Source organism: Staurois parvus, unplaced genomic scaffold (genome assembly GCF_062004578.1).
Source record: "Staurois parvus isolate SC_StPar_1 unplaced genomic scaffold, SC_StPar_1.0 ptg000779l, whole genome shotgun sequence".
Lineage (NCBI taxonomy): Eukaryota > Metazoa > Chordata > Amphibia > Anura > Ranidae > Staurois > Staurois parvus.
This window is the reverse complement of record NW_028318575.1, coordinates 1272686-1293441: the sequence shown is the minus strand read 5'-3', so window position 1 is coordinate 1293441 and position 20756 is coordinate 1272686. Positions and strand designations below refer to the sequence as shown.

Below are 20756 nucleotides of genomic sequence, written 5' to 3'. Positions count from 1 at the left end.
GGATGAAATACTATATGAGGGATGAATTACTATATGGGGGGATGAAATACTATATGAGGGATGAAATACTATATGAGGGATGAAATACTATATGGGGGGATGAAATACTATATGAGGGATGAAATACTATATGGGGGGATGAAATACTATATGAGGGATGAAATACTATATGAGGGATGAATTACTATATGAGGGATGAAATACTATATGGGGGGATGAAATACTATATGAGGGATGAAATACTATATGAGGGAAGAATTACTATATGGGGGATGAAATACTATACGGGGGATGAAATACTATACGGGGGATGAATTACTATACGGGGGATGAATTACACTATGGGGGATGAATTACACTATGGGGGATGAATTACTATATGGGGAATGAATTACTATATGGGAGATGTATTTTCAGTTTTAAAAATGTGGCTCTCAAAATAAATTGCAATCATGGTTTTGGCGAGATTTGGCTCAGTTGAAAAAAAAGGTTGCCCACCACTGGTCTAGGTTTACACCTATGCATTTTCCTCTGCGTTTTGAAGAAACACACAGCAGTCCATTTCACATGATTTCCTATGGGACACGTTCACACCTGTGCGTCGTTTTCCCTTGGTGCGTTTTTTGGAAAGGGTCAGGGACTTTTTTAAAGGCAAAACGTTGAGTTTTTGGTTCTATAGACTTCAATGGAGATGCTGCAGAAAAGCATGTAGTGCATTTTTTTATGCTTTTTCATTTTTTTTTATTGCTTATGCTTCCCAGCAATAAGTTAAAAAAAACGCAAAAAACGCATAAAAAACGCAGCAAAACGCATGTTGAAAACGCAAAATGTACCGCAAAAAGCACTGCAGAAACGGATCAAATGCAAAAGATGCCCCATCATTTGATGGAAATGAAAATTATCAGCCTACAGAGGACTGAATTCAAAGACACCCCAAAAATCAAAGTGAACACATGATGCAGCAGGCGAGTCCATTTTGCTGAAATTTCATTGCAGCAACTCAAAATGGGATTTCCTCCCAGATCTGGACCAGGGCATCACTGAGCTCCTGGACAGTCTGAGGTGCAACCTGGCGATGGACTGAAACATGACATCCCAGTGGTGTGCTATTGGATGTAGGTCAAGCGAGTGTGGGGGCCATTCAATGGTATCAATTCCTTCATCCTCCAGGAACTGCCTGCATACTCTCCCCACATGAGGCCGGGCATTGTCTGCACCAGGAGGAACCCAGGACCCACTGCACCAGTGTAGGGTCTGACGATGGGTCCAAGGATTTCATCCTGATACCTAATGGCAGTCAGGGTGACATTGTCTAGCCTGTAGAGGTATGTGTGTCCCTTCATGGATATGCCTCCCCAGACCATCACTGACCACCACCAAAACGGTCATGCTGAACGATATTACAGGCAGCAGAACGTTCTCCACGGCTTCTCCAGACCCTTTCACGTCTCTCACATGTGTTCAGGGGGAACCTGCTCTCATCTGGGAAAAGCACAGGGTGCCAGTGGTGGACCTGCCAATTCTGGTGTTCCATGGCAAATGCCAATCAAGCTCTATGGTGCAGGGAAGCGAGCACAGGAATGGAGGATGTCGGGCCCTCAGGCCACCCTCATGAAGTCTGTTTCTGATAGTTTGGTCAGATATTCACACCAGTGGCCTGCTGGAGGTAATTTTGTAGGGCTCTGGCAGTGCTCATCCTGTTCCTCCTTGCACAGAAGAGCAAATACCGGTCCTGCTGATGGGTTAAGAACCTTCTACATCCCTGTCCACCTCTCCTAGAGTAACTGCCTGTCTCCTGGAATCTCCTCCATGCTCTTGAGACTGTGCTGGGAAACAAAGCAAACCTTCTGGCAATGACACGTATTGATGTGCCATGTTGGAGGAGTTGGACTGCCTGTGCAACCTCTGTAGGGTCCAGGTATGGCCTCATGCATGCTACCAATAGTGACACTGACCCTAGCCAAATGCAAAACTAGTGAAAAACAGTCAGAAAAGATGAGTAGGGAAAAAAATATCACTGGCCTCCACCTGTAAAACCATTCTTGTTTTGGGGGTCGTCTCATTGTTGCCCAACTAGTGCACCTGTTGTTGATTTCATGAACACCAAAGCAGCTGAAACTGATTAACAACCCCCTCTGCTACTTAGGAGTTTCAATGACTTGATGCTATACTCTGATTAAAAAGTGTTTATTTCATTTTTTTAAGCAGTGTGTTTATATCCTGGAAGAATGTAATAGCCTTCCTTCGCCTTCTTTAGCATTCTTCGGATTCAAGGCAATTTCAGATATTGTACCAGAGTTATAATATATGTAAAGCCAACTTCTTCTTTTAGGTTTGTATAGAATACAAAAGAGTGAAAACTCCTATTAGTTTACTTTTTACTGTCTGTGTCCCACTGGGGAGATTTATCTTCACTTCCTGTCCCACAGATGCAACAGGAAAGATGAGGATACTTCTTCAAAGTGAGGAGAAAATCTCTAAGGGAGCATTCACACCATAGAAATGCAGTCTGGATGTGTTTCGTATGCTTTTCTGCAGGACTGTTATTGACACGTTTTTGATGAACTCTGGATGTGCCAGTGCATTTGTCTCCTCTTTTCTTCTACACCTTAAAGTGTTACTAAACCCACAACAGTACAATCAGTCTTTATATGTAGTAAAGCATGCTTGTTATACTCACTGTGGAACCTAAGGGGTTAATTCTCTGCATTGTGTTAAAAGGCTGTTTGATCCTGTCCTCTCTGATCCTCCCCTTCTTCTACTGTCCCCAATCCATCTGCTGAAATAACAGAGCCTTGGGGGCAAGCTGCACATGCTCAGATTGCTGTGTATTGCTAGAGAGTTTTTTGTCTTTGGGAGGGTGTATGTGATCAGCACAAAGCCAATCAGCGTTGTCTGGACAGAAGGTCAGGGGTCATGCAGCCTCATAGGACAGTCAGAAAAACATGACAACTCCTACAAAATTAACCAGTTATCTGCTGGACACTGTTAGAGGTCACAAGACTACTATATAATGCTGATGAGTAGCAGTTTATATTTACTAAAATATTTGTATTTCCATGTTCTGTGTACTGGAGAAGACCAGATTTAGTAAATGAAGGGTGTATTTGCCTTTAGTAAGTCAACTCAACTTATCACCCTAATAGTGCTCTTCAGTCCCCCCAAGACATCCGGCTTTCTAGGTCCCCTTCTCCAGAACTTCTCCAGAACCTTCTCCAAAGCCTCTCCCATCATCTGGAACTCCCTACCCCAACCTGCATGGCTTTCTCCTTTGTTTGGCTTTAGGCAATCCCTGGAAACTCTAAAAAAAAGTAAATGCTGGAGCCTATTGCAAAATCTGCAGGTTTTTTTTTTTATTAAATAAATAATGATGCTAATAGACAGGGAGTCGAAGTTGAATCTCAGAAAACTCTTCAGTTCAGAGAGGTCTATCCTGCTTCCATGAATAAACTGAACATGAACTTTCTCCATCATCTCATCTCCACATCATTATTACCTCTTTGTATCACTGGCCCGTCTCTTTTAGATTGTAAGCTCCCATGAACAGGGTCCTCCTGACCTTCTTGCCTTTGTGAATTTGAATTGTAATGTTGTAATTGTAATCACATTGTCTTTGTATCTTGGGTCAATAGTCACCATGATGACAAATAGAAAGAAGTCCAAACTGCTAAATATAACACTGTAATTCTTCTCACCTTCCTCCCAGAACTGACCTCTACCTCCTGCATCAGGGCTGCTGTTAGAAACCACGGGGCCCCATACAACCAATCTGACAGCCCCCCCCCCCTCAAAAAAAAGTAGTTTACTATGCTTCATTTATGAATGAACACAGTGAGTCAGGGGCGGACTGACAACTCATGGGGCCCCCCGGGCAATAGGGGATCATGGGGCCCCTGTGTCCTCGCCCACACTCAAACCACACCCAAAAAAGCCTATGAAAGGTACCAGGGGCATCTCATGGGGCGCCCTACTGTCCCTGGGCCCTCGGGCAGTGGGAGGGAGAGGAGAAGAAGTCAATTTTCAGGTGATGCAGGGAGAGCCATACAGAGGATTGGTTCCAGTAATACCCCCCCACCCCCAGCGTGCCAATAACCCTCCATACCCACATCTGATTCACCCAACTGCCTGGGGCCCCCTGCTGGTCTGGGCCCTGTACAGGAGGACTGGTGGTACCCCCTTATCCACGGCCCAGTCCTGCTCCACACAGTATATTCAAACATTTCTTAATCCATACCTTAATTCCAAAAGATTTCCAGCAAGATACTTACTGGGTCCTCTTCCTCGTCTTTCAACTTCTCCTTTTGTCCAGCAGTGGGAAATCCTCAAAGCTCCAGAGAACAGTGCACACCTTGTGACATGAGCGTCATTCTCTGCGACAATCGACCTGTTAGCTGAGGCTCCCCCAGGGGGTGTGTCCATGACATCCTTGGCTCACAGGAAGAGGGTTGAATGATGCGGGGGGTCATTCAACCTGTAGGAGGGCTGGTGGCCAGTGGAAGAAGATCGGGCAGAGGGCAGTGGCAGACCCTAAATTGGAGGACAAGTCAAACCCGAACTAAGCTTAAATCTACTTCCACTCCCATTCTAAGCCTATTCTACCTACCCTGTGAAAGGAAAGATCTTGTGCCCTGATGATCAGTGTACATGTTCCCTCCGCGGAAAGCCAATTACTGGCTCTCCTCTGTCAGCGTGACAGCTCGAGAGGAGAGAAATGCCGGTTATCGGCATTTCCCTGTTTACATGTGATCAGCTGTGATTGGACACAGCTGATCACATGACCGAGCCGTCATCTTCGGCTCTTTCCATGATCGGTGATCCACTGTGTCCGAGGGACACACTGCACCGCAGATCCCCACGCTGAGCGCTCCCTGAGCCGCGCATGCGCACTGAGAATGGGAGGACGTCATATGACGTCCTCCCAGAACGAGAGAACCACCTTGCGTCCGTCATATTACTATATGGCGGGCGGGAAGTGGTTTAACAAGCTGAAGTTAGAAGCTGATTGGTTGCACCAGATTCTGAGTTTTATTATATCTCCCCGTCTAAAAGAAAAAAAGATATAAAATTCATTTAGGTACAGTGTTGCAAGGCAGAGTAATTGTCAGTCAAACTATGACAGCGGTAAAAACTGAAAAATGTCATTTTAATAAAGAGGTTTTACAGGCTGGTAATCAAGTGGTTAAAGAGGGTGAAAAGTGCAGTGTTAACCTATTTTTTTCATGGGAAAGGGCAAATAAACTATTTTTTTTTATATTATTCAGAGGTTTATACAATATACCATTTACTGAATTCTAGACATCGGACCAAAACAAGGGATCATTGAGAAGGAAAAAGGAACAGAAGTGTTTCCAAAGAAAAGACGGTTGAAATGATGTAAATATGTTCTTTATTTTCTTGAAAATCTTCTGTCCACAGTAGCAGGAATGGTGTCATTGGTATGACTAGCCTGCTTTTGTTTGTCCCGGGGATCACTGCTCAGCCGTACTGAGCGGGGAGAGGGCAGGGGGAGCGGTTATAAATTTTTTCACCATTTGTGCTCCGCGCAGCTGCCAAGACGGAGTGAACTTGGCCCGCGAACGGATTACCTTGATAGTAGCTGATCTAATGTGTTTTTTGGCTAAAAACCCATCTTGTATGAAATGTGAAAAAGGAAATAAATTATGTGGGTGCCATGAATGCTTTGCATTTAAATGCATTCAAAGTCGCTGACGGCTGTTCAGGAATACAAATGTACTTATGATGCGCGGAGTATAAAAAGATGTTCATAAAAACAGGCGTAACCACATTAAAAAGCTGCGTTCTTCCAAATGTCCCTTTGTTTGGACACAGATCCCTCTGTCCCTCTTCTCTCCACCATTGTCCACCCTTGGATCAGGTTGTAAAAATTATGTATTATATAGGACACATGACTTTTTAAATTAACGTTCTGCTGAAAGTTTGTTTGTACTGCTTGAACCTTGAAGAAAGGGGTACACCCCAACAGCTTGTCCTCAAAATTTGGATGTTAGTGCAAATTAACCACTTGCGCTCCAGAGGATTTACCCCCCTTAATGACCAGGCCTCTTTTTGATACTCGGCGCTGCACTAATTCAACTGATAATTGCGCGGTCATGCAATGCTGCACCCAAACGAAATTTACGTCCTTTTTTTCACACAAATAGAGCTTTCTTTCGGTGGTATTTGATCACCTGTGCTCTTTTTATTTTTCACGCTATAAACAAAAAAAGGTCAAAAAATTTTTAAGAAAAACAATATTTTTTACTTTCAGCTATAAAAAATATATAGTAAACTCAAAGTTGGTTATAAATTTAGGCCAAAATGTATTCTGCTCCATGTTCTTGGTAAAAAAAATCCCAATAAGTGTATATTGATTGCTTTGTGTGGAAGTTATAGCGTTTACAAACTATGGTATAGATACTGCAATTTATGCCATTTTTCTGCTATACAGCACTGCGCTAGTTTAATGGACAATTGCGCGGTCATGCAATACGGTACATAAATGAAATTTACATCCTTTTTTTCCCCACAAATTGTGCTTTCTTTCGGTGGTATTTGATCGCCGGTGCGGTTTTTATTTTTTGCACTATAAAAAAAAAGGCTGACAATTTTCAGGAAAAAAAATATATTTTGGACTTTTTGCTATAAAACATGTCCAGTAAAAAAAATGCAAAAATCAAATTTAGACATAAATTTCTGCCAAAATGCATTCTGCGACATGTCTTTGCTAAAAAAAAAACCAATACGTGTAAATTAATTGGTTTATGTGAAAGTTATAGTGTTTACAAATGGCGGGAAAGATTTTTAGGGTTTTTTTATACTAATAATGGCGGCGATCAGCGAATTATGGCGGCGATCAGGGACTTATGGCAGCAACCAGCGACTTATGGCGGGACTGCGGCGGACATTCTGACATTGGGGGGTACTGACTTGGGGTCACTGACATCCCCAAAAACACTAATACAGTGATCAGTGCAAAAAAAAACCACACTGACACTGTACTAATGGCAATGGGGAGGAAGGGGTTAACTTTATTTTGCAGGGAAGGGTTATAGGAGTGAGGGGAGTGTTTTACTAGGGGGAGGGGCATGTACTGGGCGGGACAAGGCTGATCGAGAAAGAGAAACTATTCTTTCTCGATCAGCTCATCCTCGAGCTGACAGGGAAGTGACAAACAGCACAGCTACTGCAGCTGTGCTCTCTGTCACTGTTTGCCGCCGATCGCCAGGAAACAGCCACTAAGGACCGGCTGTGACCCGGCGACTCACATCTGCGGCGGTGATCGGCGGGACAGATAGGGCGGCGGCGCGCCTCGCGTGCTCCCCCTATTTGTTTACAAAACACATGTTTTAAAACGTGGTTTTGCCTGCGAGTGCCGCCCTGCCGCCGTATATCTACAGTGGCTGGGCGGCAAGTGATTAAAAAAGTGTCACGGACAGCACTCAATTGTTCTTGTTGCAAGTGCGCTAATATGTCTATAGTCATGGGGAGTTCCCCCATGTTGAAGCTCCAAGGGGTATACTGAAATGCGTTGATTAAGCTCCAAGGGGTGGAGTGAAAAGCGTTGATTAACCACTTGTTGTTTCCCTGTATCTACTACTTACTATATGTGCAGCACAGTGGCTAAGCGGTTAGCACTTCTGCCTGGCAGTACTAGGGTTGCCGGTTCAAATCCCAACCACGGCACCACCTGCCCGGAGTTTGCATGTTCTCCCTGTGCCTGCGTGGGTTTCCCCTGAGTACTCCGGTTTCCTCCCACACTCCAAAGACATGCTGGTAGGTTAATTGGCTCCTGTCTAAGTTGTCCCTAGTATGTGTATGTATGAATGTGAGTTAGGGACCTTAGATTGTACGCCCCTTGAGGGTTAGGGACCTTAGATTGTACGCCCCTTGAGGGTTAGGGACTGATGTGAATGTACAATATATATGTAAAGCGATGCACAAATTGATGGCGATATATAAGTACCTGAAATAAATAAATATGTGATGTGGCACCCAGGGGTGGACTGACAACTCATGGGGCCCCTGGGCAATAGGGGATCATGGGGCCCCTGTGTCTTTGCCCAAACTCAAAAAAGCCTATGAGGGCCCCCTACTGACTCGGGCCCTAGGGCAGTGCCTGAGTTTCCAAATTGTGACCAGAATGGGCTTTCTTTTAAACATGTGTGTGTGTGTGGCACTGTTGACAGGAATCTGGAACAGCGGATTAACATCAAATTTTGCATCAGAATTGGCAAAAGTGTGAGTGAAACTTTAGCTCTGTTACAACAGGTCTATGGTGAACATTCCATGAAGAAATCAAGTGTTTTTGAATGGCATAGGCGGTTTAAGGAGGGGCGGGAAGTTGTCCATGATGACGCAAGAAGTGGACAGCCAAAAAGGACGGATCCAAATGTGTACAGATTGAGAACCCTCGTCCTCTCATGCTGGTGTTTTTTTTTATCACAAGGGAATAGTTCACTACAAGTCCATAGAACATGGCACAATGGTCAACCAATATTGTAACTTGAAAATTCTGAAATGGTTACAGGAATCTGATTGGTGGAAAAGACCAGAACTCTGGCCTGACAAGTGGATTCTCCACCATGACAATGCTCCTGCACAAACATTTTTTTACAGTCATTTCTGAGAGTTAAATTGTCACACCTCGCAAGTAGACCTTTCTGGTAGGACATCATGGTCCCTTATGGGAGCTCTTTGCCAGAAACAACCAGCTGCAAGTTACTTGTGCAGAACCTATAGCATCAGTAAAATGATAGAGAGGGATTCCGAAATCTAGCACCAAGTTTTTTTTTTTTTTTTATAGGAAATCTATAGTTTGCTGTCTTCACCAGAATTGGTTAAGAACGGTTGCAAGCTTCGGTCGGCTCCTTCTGCGTTCTCGTATAAAGGAATAAAGGATAATGTAAAAGAATTAATGTATAGCTGTTATATAAAGTTATACATTTATTGTTGATGAAGCCATGGAGATGCAACGACGAGTATTAGTATTAGTTTGTGAAATACTGAGCTTATTTACTTTCTACTTAACTTCTCTCTTTTTTTTTTTTGGTAAATGGAAGCGATGAAGAAACGTCCATTATCCAGAAATTCATATTTTATGCAGTAAATAACTGAACAATCACGCAAAGTGCTTACGGAGAAACGTGAAACTAGGAATCCAGCCTAGCTATAATTTATACTAACACTTTCTGGGAGCTAGTCTTTGCTGGAAGGTAAGTGGTACAGAGAAGTGATTTTTGTGACTTTGACAAACTGTAATTACCAAATCACCATTCATTTATGCAAGACAGGAGATACATCTATAGATAGCTGTCAATCCGGAGCAACTAGATCTGGGAGAATGTTAACCGCGGTATTAAAACATGGAGGATTTGTCATTAAAACATATATTAGAGCAGTAATAAAGTATGTGCAAAGGGCAGAAACTTACAGCAGCCAATCCAAATCCAGCTAGAATGCCATTTCATTTTTATTTATTTCAGTTTATAAACTAAAACTTTTTAACCTTTTTTTTTGTGTACTTTTATAAAATCTTTATTCTAGGCATAAACATTAAATTCAGGGTACTTCAGAAGACGTTAGATTTCTACAGCCCAACTGAATTTCTAGTTTAAAGGGTTCTAGTTCTGACTTAGCAAGGATATGTCGGACCCTTTATGTGAAAAGAGTGGTCTCTCTGTAGAAATCTGACAACCCCCCCCCCACCCCATTTTCCCCTGCTGTAGTGTCAGACCCAGTGGCGGATAAAATATAAAAATGTCCTCCTGCGCTTTTATGGTAAATACTAAACTTAATTAAAAAGCAGCCAGCATCTAACCTATACCAAATAGGAACGATCGTACAAATACATATAAAAGTGATGCAGCGCTATAACTAATAATAAACACTCAAGAGGTATTAGAAGTGATTTACATAAAGTAAAATACTAAAAATAGACCTTAACAAATGGGGCAACAGATGACCCAAATCCACATGGGGATATATAAGAGATTGTGACCCCTAGTACCCAAAGGGTACCCAGTGAAGACCAAGTGAGTATCTACAGGAGAAGCCAAGCAAATAGCAAATGCTTTGTGCAAAATGAAGTGTCCACAGTTCATACAAATGCTGTAATTTCCAAGACGTGCAGGTGAGTAACAGCACCCTTCAAACGTGATCCAAAGCAATGTAGCCTTTTGTCTTGCACAACGTTTGCTTTGATGTAATGGCATGGAATGCATTTGGCTGATTCAAAGGGTTAATTGACCTTTTTACAAAAAATACAAAGGTGAACTAACTCCCAACACCCCCCACAAGGGTCCAGATGCATGTACTTTATATGATCTCCATTTTCCAATGTCCTTGCCAACCGGTATAAGGGTCCGACATGTTAAACATTTACATGACAATGTTGGAGGCTGTATAAGGGCATGTTGCTTACAATGGTGAGCAGGGGCGGACTGACAACTCATGGGGCCCCTGGGCAAAAGGGGATCATGGGGCCCCTGTGTCCTTGCCAAACTCAAAAAAGCCTATGAAAAAGGTACCAGGGGCATCTCATGGGGCCCCCTACAGAACCCGGGCCCTCGGGCAGTGCCCAGGTTTCCAAATGGTCAGTCCGCCCCTGATGGTGAGTGCTCATTGGACAGTGCTGGCCACATGACTGTGCTGACCAAAGAGAATCTCTGCTTTATTTCAGGACACCATCCCAGAAAAAAGAAGCCTTAAAAGTATTCTAATTGGTCAGTGCAGTCACATGGCCAGCACTGACCAACACAAATTTACCATTGCTTGCATTAGTCCTCATGCACACTTTTTACAGCGGCTGTGTTTGGCTTTTGACATGTTTTTCTACAGGTAGTAACCCCCCCAGCATGTTATCCTATGTGTGCAAACATAGACTGTAATCAACGTTTTTTGGCTGGAAAAAAAACCCAGGACTAGTGGGTTTCTAGAGGAGTTTTTTAGCTGTAAAAATGGTCTATCGCTGAAAAAAACACGTCAAAACGTGGTAAACCGCGGTAAACCGCCACAAACTGGCGTTTTTGGACGTTTTGTTGACCTGAAAATTTTTTTTTTTTTTGTTTTTGGTAAGAAACAAAAAAAACGCTGAAAACCACAAAAGTGGTAAAACACAGCTAAACGCAGCAAAACGTAGCTAAACGCTAATCCAAAAATGCTAAAAAATGCTTGAAAACTCACATTTTTAATGTGACTTTACACAGGTGATGTTAACAGCATTATCAAAACGTCCCGTGTGCATAAGGATTTAATTTGTTACATCTTTTCATATGGGGGAGTTGGGGCTGGAGTTTGGCTTTAACGGGGAGGCTATCTTTCAAAAAATGTTTTCTGTTGTGAGTGACCCTTCTGCAGAGATTGCCGTAATGGGAAGCAGACAACAATAACAACCTGGCGAAAGTTCTGACGTTCCCCCATCTGATCCAAAAGCTAAAACAGTTTTGGCTGGTGTTCCACTGTACATTGATTATGTTCACAAATATATATCAAAAAAACAATAATTACTTACTGTGCATGGTGTCTGCATCCAAGGTTCTCCATCTATCTGCATGGGAAGTGACTTGCTTGTCCTTCAAAAAAAAAGAAAATTCCGGCAAAAGTTAAACACTGGATTTTACTAAACTAGGAGTTGAACTAGTTGCTTAATCGTACACAGAACTTGGAAAACCTGTAGGTATTGTGTTGTGTCAGACAGCCATTTAGCTCTGCCAAGTGGCTTCACAGCTATGGCTGCTTGGAGCTACTTGGTTTTCAACCTTGGAAATCTACACTATATGGCCAAAAGTTTAGTAACTCCCTCCAACAAAATGATAGAGTTCAGGTGTTTCCAGTGAAGGGTACAGTTAATAATACAGCATACAAAGACATTTCAGACAATTATGCTCCTCTAAGCTTGTGGTTACAGTTTGGTGAAGGCCCTTTTCTGTTCCAGCATGACGGTCCTTGTGTACAATGCCATCTCCATAAAGACATGGTTTGATGAGTTTGGTGTGACCTCGACCCTACTGAGCTCCTTTAGGATGAACTGCATTGCCAATTGTGATCCAAGTCTTCTCATCCAACATCAGTACCTAACGTCGCAAATGTTCTTTTGGTTGAATGGGCAAAAAAGTCTACAGACAGCCTCATGGAAAGCCTTCCCAGAAGAGTGGAAGCTATTATAGCCACAAAAGGGAGGAAGGGGTGTTCCCGGTAATAATGGCCATGGTTTTGGAATGGGATGTCCAACATATTCATATGGGTGTGATGGTCACTTGTCCACAAACCTCATGCCATATACAGGATGAATAGTTCTAGCCACCATATAATACATTGTGCAATCTGAACAATTCACTTGGATTCACCTTAATATATTCAACTTGCCAGTATCCATGCAAGCCTGACGTATACGGGGAGTTGGCCTTTAGCCATATATTAGTGTTTATTGGCATATAATCTTGGTTTATGTTCATATAATCTTGGCTCTGTTAGATCAGCCATTCTCCACTGGGGTGCCGCAGCACCCTGGGGTGCCACCTGAGGTCCTCAGGGGTGCCGTTCCCGATCCCCACCTGAACTTTACTTCGGCAATGAAGGCGGCCAGACTTAGCAAAGTGAAAGGAACAGGGGGGGGGGGCTGTGTTCTCTGCCTTCCCCTAGAGTGCAGTGCCCAGTGTGTGAGGGAGGGTACTGTACTGCAACTTTTTATAGGGCTGTAAATATGTGTGTACACGTGTGTTTGTGTGTGTACATGTGCTTGTATGTGTGTGTACATGTGTTTGTATGTGTACATGTGTTTTGTATGTGCACGCGTGTACATGTTTGTGTGTGTGTGTATGCATATGTAGATACATGTACACGTGTTTGTGTTTCTGCATGTGTTTTTATGTGTATACATGTGTATGTGTATATATGTGTGTGTATGTATGTTACTTTTAATCCTGAGCCCCTAATTTTGTACTATTAGGGTTTGTTCATAATAGTAGCAAGGACTGCCGCTCCTCTGAAAAACAATCCATGCTCGGATTGCTTTTCAGAGGCATTTGACAGGCAGTGAAGAGGCAATATGTTGATTCCTCACCACCTGTTTTAACCCTGTAAATGCAGCAACACCACACTGCATCCGCACTGCACACAGTTGTGGGGTGGCTGCAGTGCAGCCCCATTCACCTGCGGGTATACTTCCAGCTGTGGCCACAGCATGCGTACACCCCCAGTCACTGCCTCTGCACCTATAGGGGGAGCAGTTAGGGGAGGTAAAAACAGCTCAACCCCATGGTTTTTCCACTCTCCAACATCACATGTGAACAAGCCCTTGGTTCACATCTGTGTGGCTGTGTGCTGCATGCAAGGCAGCCCATTCTTTTCAGTAGGCTGTACTACCCGCAGAAATGCAGGGAAAGATGTCCCAGGCCTTTGCCACACCAAACCCCCCCTCATGTTTGCCAATGTGTGGGGTACCATTAAGATTTAATGGTACCCCAAAGTGCAGAACACTTGTCTGCGTGTCAGGAACGAGCACGGTTTTCCATGTGTTCCACGACACGCAGTAACATGAACCAAGCCTTAGGCTGGGGTGCTTCAAGACTGAAAATACTTTTCAAGGGCACCCTGACTGGAAAAAAGTTGAGAAACACTGGATTACATGTATAGTGGCTGGGGCATGGACTTAAAGCGATACAAAACTCTGAATAAAAAAGGAAAATTCTATTCATGTATGTATTCTTAACTTTAAAAAAAAAAGAAAACACCTTCTATTGCTCTCAGCCTCCTCCAAATCTTCAATGTCCTGCTGTGTTCTGACTTCGTGTTATTGGGTGGTTATGTTCGTTCTCTATGGTCCCACTGTATGTAGGAACATAGCTACCCTCCCTTACTCGCTCCCAAGATGGACTCTACTATGGAATGTAAAGGGAGATCACACATGCCTACCTACATGGAAGCTGTAACTGTCAACGTGTTTCAGAGAAGTTCTGCCTGGGCTAATGCTGATGAAGAACAGAGTCATCTCTCCGAAACACGATGATTGACAGTTACAGCTTCCTATGTAGATACGCATGTTTGGTCTTTTTTTGACCTGCAAACTCAATGACCACAACAGGGGCGAACTGACCATTTGGAAACTCGGGCACTGCCCGAGGGCCCGGGGTCAGTAGGGGGCCCCATAAGATGCCCCATGAGATGCCCCTGGTACCTTTTTCATAGGCGTTTTTGAGTTTGGGCAAGGACACAGGGGCCCTATGATCCCCTGGGCACTGCCAGAGGGCCCGGGGTTAGTAGGGGGCCCCATGAGATGCCCCTGGTACCTTTTTCATAGGCTTTTGTGAGTTTGGGCAAGGACACAGGGGCCCCATGATCCCCTATTGCCCGGGGGCCCCATGAGTTGTCAGTCCGCCCCTGCTACAGAGACTGAAAAAGCTGACACTAGGTAAAATTCAGGTTCAGGCTGATTGCATTTACAAAATATGTTCAACCAAGCAAGGTTCAACCAAGCAAGGAGGGAGCTGCTCAACTTCAAAAGTTACATTTCTTAGTATCTCCCTGTTTTATAACGGTCACGTCATAATTTATGTGGTTTTTTTTTGAGATGTGCAAAGAAAGATCCCACAAACACTTGACGGTAAAGTCCAACTGTATATAACATGTAATTAAGACGTAGCAGGTGACGTCTTACCCTTAGGCATACCTGCCATTCATTTATCTCAGTAAAGAAGCTGAAGAATCTGAAAAAAGTAAATGTTTTTCTACATATAACACTGACTATGGGCCATTACTGTGGATCTCTTTCAAAACACATATTCATCTTCTGCCAAGGAGTCTCGTAGTTGGTTTAGCAAATGGTCTGAAATTTCTTTGAGCATTTATTGGGTGGAGCATTCACCTGGATTCAACTGGACTGCCATGTACAAATGACAATATCCAGAAGTCCTTTTTTTCTTTTCAGGAAGGTTATTTGTACTGGTCTCCCTGGGACTGAACATTATCTGAAAGTCTCTCTATCTACTTTGCAGTGCATCCATATAACCTTAGAGAAGAACTGTGCAAATTGCCTCTCAGCGGTGGGTTCTCTGCTAGAAGCAATCAGTCGCGATTACTGATTAATCTGTCAATTTAACAGCATGAAACTATTATTACCGTATAACCACAGAAGAGCACTGTGCAAGTCTTCTCCCGGCACTCTTCAGCCCCGTGTAGATCTGACCCATCTCCATCGCACCTTCCAGTCCCACCACTTCCAGCAGCTGATCACTCAGATCTGAAATGACAACACACATCTATTTAACCTCCTGATCACACGTAGAGTGGTTTCCACAAAGCATAAAGATTTCTTTGCTTGGATTATTCTTTACCCTAAGAACAGGGTTGCTTTAATAGGAATGAGGCAGTTGCCTCCGGGACCAGCAGATTTAGGAAAGAAAGGGGGGGGGGAGGTTCCATCAGACCACTGAATAGTCGCAGATTCTGAGGGTATAGCATCATATCATACGTTCTTTTTTTCCTGAGAAGGTAATGAATGACACCAAGGGGTGGACTGACAACTCATGGGGCCCCCGGGCAATAGGGGATCATGGGGCTCCTGTGTCCTTATCCAAACTCAAAAAAGCCTATAAAAAAGGTACCAGGGGCATCTCATGGGGCCCCCTACTGACCCCGGGCCCTCGGGCAGTGCCCGAGTTTCCAAATGGTCAGTCCGCCCCTGATGACACCATTCGGCACAAAGAATATACAGCAGATAGGCTCCCAATTATGGGGAACAGGGTGAATTAGGGCTTGTCAAACCAGCTCAATTGGACAGCATTGACCAACACAGTCCCAACCCAAGGACAAGGCAAAGAACCTGGCTTTGTATAGGGCTTTATCACTTTTACTCTACAGCACTGTGATGTGCCCCAACCCATCGCAGTGCGCATGCACAGCATACTCTCATTATGAGCACCATAACACACACTTGCTGATATGAAAGGACCACTAAAGTATAAGTAAAAAAGTAAAACCACATTTTTTTAGCATTAGATAGAGAAGGGAATTGTTAAAGCAGAGCTCCACCCAAAAGGGGAAGGGGAAATCACTGACCTTGTTGATGTCAAAGGTCAGAGGAGAATGGGCAGACTGGTTGCTGCGACATTCAGATGATAGGATCAGAAGTTGGCCTGCCTTGTATCAACGGTTCAGGCTGGTGGTGGTGGTGGTGTCATGGTGTGGGTGCAGGGGCGGACTGACCATTTGGAAACTCGGGCACCGCCCGAGGGCCCGGGGTCAGTAGGGGGCCCCATGAGATGCCCCTAGTACCTTTTTCATAGGCTTTTTTGAGTTTGGGCAAGGACACAGGGGCCCCATGATCCCCTATTGCCCAGGGGCCCCATGAGTTGTCAGTCCGCCCCTGTGTGGGTGGTAATTTCTTGACACTAGCAAGGTGTACCTAATAAAGTGGCCAGTCAGTGTATTTACTCAACACAACATCATGTTTTATATTTTATTTTTAAAAATTGGTATTATTTTGTGTTTGTGTGCACTAAAATTAATTTCCCTGAAAATTTACATTTGATAAACAGCTTCACAAATATCTTATGATATGAAAAATTGCAACATTTTATTCTCCAGGGCCTCTGCCTTCAGAAAATGTATAGGATTTGAAGGTTCTAAGTAATTTTCTAGAAAAACAAATTTTGATTTTAACAAGTGCGTAAAAGTTTTTAAAATTCCCCGGCATATGGTTAACCGCTTCCCGGCCGCCCTATAGCAGAACTACTGCTACAGGGCGGCAGGGCTGCGCAAAATCATGTGTGTATATATATATATATATATATATATATATATATATGTGATTTTGTATTTCTGGTTAGGAGGCGTGTGTGCGCGTGCCGTCCTACCCGTGCCGAAATTGGCAGCTACAGCTGTTGATCAGCGGGTCCCAGACAGAGATTCCCCGCCGGCACCAGGTGATCGCCGAGGAACATTGACAGGGGAGAGGTCTGTATGTAAGCAATACAGATTTCTTCGCAATGCAAAGCAGCAAGCTTACATAGTAAAGCACAGTACACTGTAAAACACACACAGCACACAGTTAACCCTTTGATCGCCCCAGATGTTACCCCCTTCTTGCCTAGTGTAATTAGTACAGTGTCAGTGCTTTTTATTAGCACTGATCTCTGTGCTCCACGCACACGGGACGTTTTGATAACGCTGGTAACGTTAGCTGTGTAAAGTCACGTTAAAACATGAGTTTTTCAGCTTTTTTTAGTGTTTCTGCATTAGCGTTTAGCTGCGTTTTCCCGTGCTTAGTGGCATTTTCCTGCATTTTTCCACATTTGCGTTATTACGCTTTTTTCACCTAAAAAAAAAAAAAAAATTGGGTTAAAAAAAGTCCAAAAACGCTGGTTTGCGGCATTTTACCGCATTTTTCAGCATTAGAGCATTTTTACAGGTAAACCCACTAGTCCTGGGGTATTTTATCAGCCAAAAAACGTTGATTACATGCTGGGGAGTTTACTAGATGTAAAAAAAAAAACGTCAAAAGTCAAAAACAGCAGCTGTAAAAATGTCCAGTGTGCATGAGGACTAAGGCTAGGTTAACATCTGTGTGGGTGGTGCCGCTGCGGATCCGCACGCAAATCCGTGCAGCCGCACCACCCGCACAGAGAAATGTGGACCCGCGGGCAGGTGCCATTATTTCTAATGGTACGCCGCCTGCACTGGAAAACGCAATTGTACTGGGAACCGAGGTTCCTGTGCAGGCTGCGTTTTCGGAAGAAGTTCAGGGTCTTCATCCCTGCATGTCACGGGCCACGGGAGTCCATTCAAATGAATAGGCTCTCGTGCCCACGTAAAACGCGGCCCACACGGCCGCATATATGTGAACCAGGGCTTAGTTTCTTGTCTTCCCCCAGCCCGGACCCCACCCCCCATTGACTTCTCCGTCACATCCAACAACGCCACCATCAAACCTGCCCCGCAGGCCAGAGTACTTGGTGTCATTCTGGACTCCAACCTATCCTTCCAGCCCCAAGTCCAATCTTTAACAAACTCATGCAGACTCCACCTCCGCAACATCGCCAAAATCCGCATGTTCCTAACCCCAGAAACCACTAAACAGCTCATCCACTCCCTCATCATATCACGACTGGACTACTGCAACTCCCTCCTCACTGGCCTGCCTCGCCGCTGGCTATCCCCGCTTCAGTCCATCATGAATACGGCTGCCAGACTCATTCACCTTTCCAACCGCTCCGTTTACGCCACCCCCCTCTGCCAATCCCTCCACTGGCTTCCGATTGCCCAACGGATCAAATTCAAAATCCTAACACTGACATACAAAGCTGTCCACCATACTGCCCTGAACTACATCACTGACCTAATATCCAAGTACCACCCAACACACACACTCCGCTCCTCACAAGACCTCCTTCTCTCTAGTTCCCTGGTCTCCTCCTCCCATGCCCGCCTCCAGGACTTCTCCAGGGTGTCACCCATCCTCTGGAACTCCCTGCCCCAACCCATCAGATTATCACCTACTCTCCTCTCCTTTAGGCGCACCCTGAAAACCCATCTCTTCAGGGAAGTCTACCCCACCCCCTGCTAACTTGCCGACCTCCTCCACTCTTCCTACCACTCCATCCCCCACAGCTATCTCCTCCTGTACCACCATCCCCTCCCTCCTAGATTGTAAGCTCCAAGGAGCAGGGCCCTCGATCCCCTCATGTTTTGCATTGTATTGGTATTGTTCTGTCACATGTTCTGTCCCCCTTTGTAATGTACAGCGCTGAGCGAACTATTGGCGCTTTATAAATACTGTATAATAATAATAATAATAGTGTCATTGGGGATGTGGCAGTTAGTTAGTTCCCCCCCCAGTGTCAGAATGCCCGCCGCAGTCCCGCTATAAGTCTCTGATCGCCACAATTACTAGTATCAAGAAAAAAATTTCTATATATATTTGTAGACGCTAACCAATTAATTTACATGTATTGGGATTTTTTTTTTTTTTAGCAAAGACGTCGCAGAATACATTTTATTCTAAATTTATGCCAAAATTTGATTTTTAAATTTTTTTTATTGGACACGTTTCATAGAAAAAAGTCAAAAATATTGTTTTTTTGTTTTGTTTCAAAATTGTCTGGTTTTTTGTTTATAGCCCAAAACATAAAAAACGCACAGGCAATCAAATCCCACCAAAAGAAAGCTCTATTGGTGAGAGAAAAAAGGACGTAAATTTCATTTGGGTGCAGCATTGCATGACTGCGCAATTGTCAGTTAAAGTAACGCAGCGCCATATCGCAAAAAATGGCCTGGTCAGGAAGGGGGGGGAGGGAATCCTCCTGAGGGCAAGGGGTTGAAGAATCTCAGATCTCAGGGTCAGTTCTTTTTTTTTTTTTTAAGTTACCTTTATTTCGATGGACCTGATGCTGATTAGGAAGGTCACGCCAATTGTTTCAAATTTAGTAAATGGACAATCTAGTCTATCAGGAAAATCATGATGTGCTTCCAGTGATGGACGATGTGACAGGTCCTCTAGTCTGGAGGACAGGCACTGAGCACATTCACAGACTGTTGTTGGAAGGGAAGGGGGGGGGGGGGGGGTTGCATTGCGGAGATCTGGTGAATGATTTGGGATTCCACGCTTAGTGAGTGGATACAGCGCCTGGGAATGTTTGCACAGATCTGCATGTCTCCTGCCCTCTTCCATAAACTCAGCTACTTCACGTGTCTCCTCCTATTAATGCATTGAGTACACAGAGGCAGCTCTCATGAATGAAGACTGAAGTCAGCACATTATGAATGGAGCGCACAGCACCGCTGACCTCGTGCACTCGGATAAAAGTCACTGGGGAACCAGGCGGCCCGCTTCCTTCAGCTGCTCGGCTGGCTATTCCACTTCCAATAAATGTATCCCATTCATGAGATACAAGACGCATCCCCGAAGATGGGGGAGGGGTGAAAAAATAGAAATGAACCCCGTTTTTACCCTATATTAGGGAAAGTGAAATATAATTCCACGCTGAAGTGAAAGTGCCCACTTAGGAGGCTCAGCTCCTTTATACGACTTTTCTTCCGGCTGCTTAACCACTTCAAGTCCGGACACTCTTACCCCCTTCCTGCCCAGGCCAATTTTCAGCTTTCAGCGCTATCACATTTTAAAAGACAATTGCGCGGTCATGCAACACTGTACCCATATTAATTTTTTAGCATTTGTTTGAGACAGATAAAGATTTAATTTGTTGGTATTTATTCACCGCTGGGATTTTTATTTTTTTTGCTATGTAAATGAAAAAGTCCAGATATTTTGAAAAAGTGTTTTTCTTATAAAATTTTGCAAATAAATAATATTTCATCATAAATCTTGGCCAACATCTATTCCGTTATCTTTTTAGTAAAAAAAAAAAACCCAAATTAGTTTATAACCAAAAATTATAATTTTTAAACATTGTTTTTACATTTTTATTTTATTTTTTTATATTATTATTTATGTTTTTTTTGCATACTGTCACCCTAGCAGTACAGTGTACTGTATTTTTTTTACACTGATTGCTTTTACACCCATAAAGGCTGTAAAAGCAATAATTTCTCCTTTTCTCTGGCTGCATTCTTGCAGCCATTGGGAACTACTGTGAGAGCTGTGATTGGTCACAGCTTGTCACATGGTACAAGGCTGTTGTGAATAGCCTTGTACCATGTGACCTCTGTGATCATTCACAGATTTCACACGTAGTAAGCAATGATGTCAGAAGTGACATCTTGCTTACTACTCTGCATGTGATCACTGATTGGCCAATCAGTGA

General features: G+C 43.8%; 1 protein-coding gene across 2 annotated transcripts in view; it reads right to left on the bottom strand.

Moving 5' to 3' along the window:
• DGKB (diacylglycerol kinase beta) overlaps window positions 1-20756 on the bottom strand; it is a 784212-nt gene that overhangs the window by 40766 nt on the left and 722690 nt on the right. For both annotated transcript variants that reach the window (XM_089654572.1, XM_089654573.1), the window contains 2 exons: window positions 15115-15235; window positions 11510-11570 (listed from right to left, as the gene is read on the bottom strand). In XM_089654572.1, the coding sequence (XP_089510698.1) occupies window positions 11510-11570; window positions 15115-15235 (182 nt within the window). The remainder of the gene's footprint in view (window positions 1-11509; window positions 11571-15114; window positions 15236-20756) is intronic.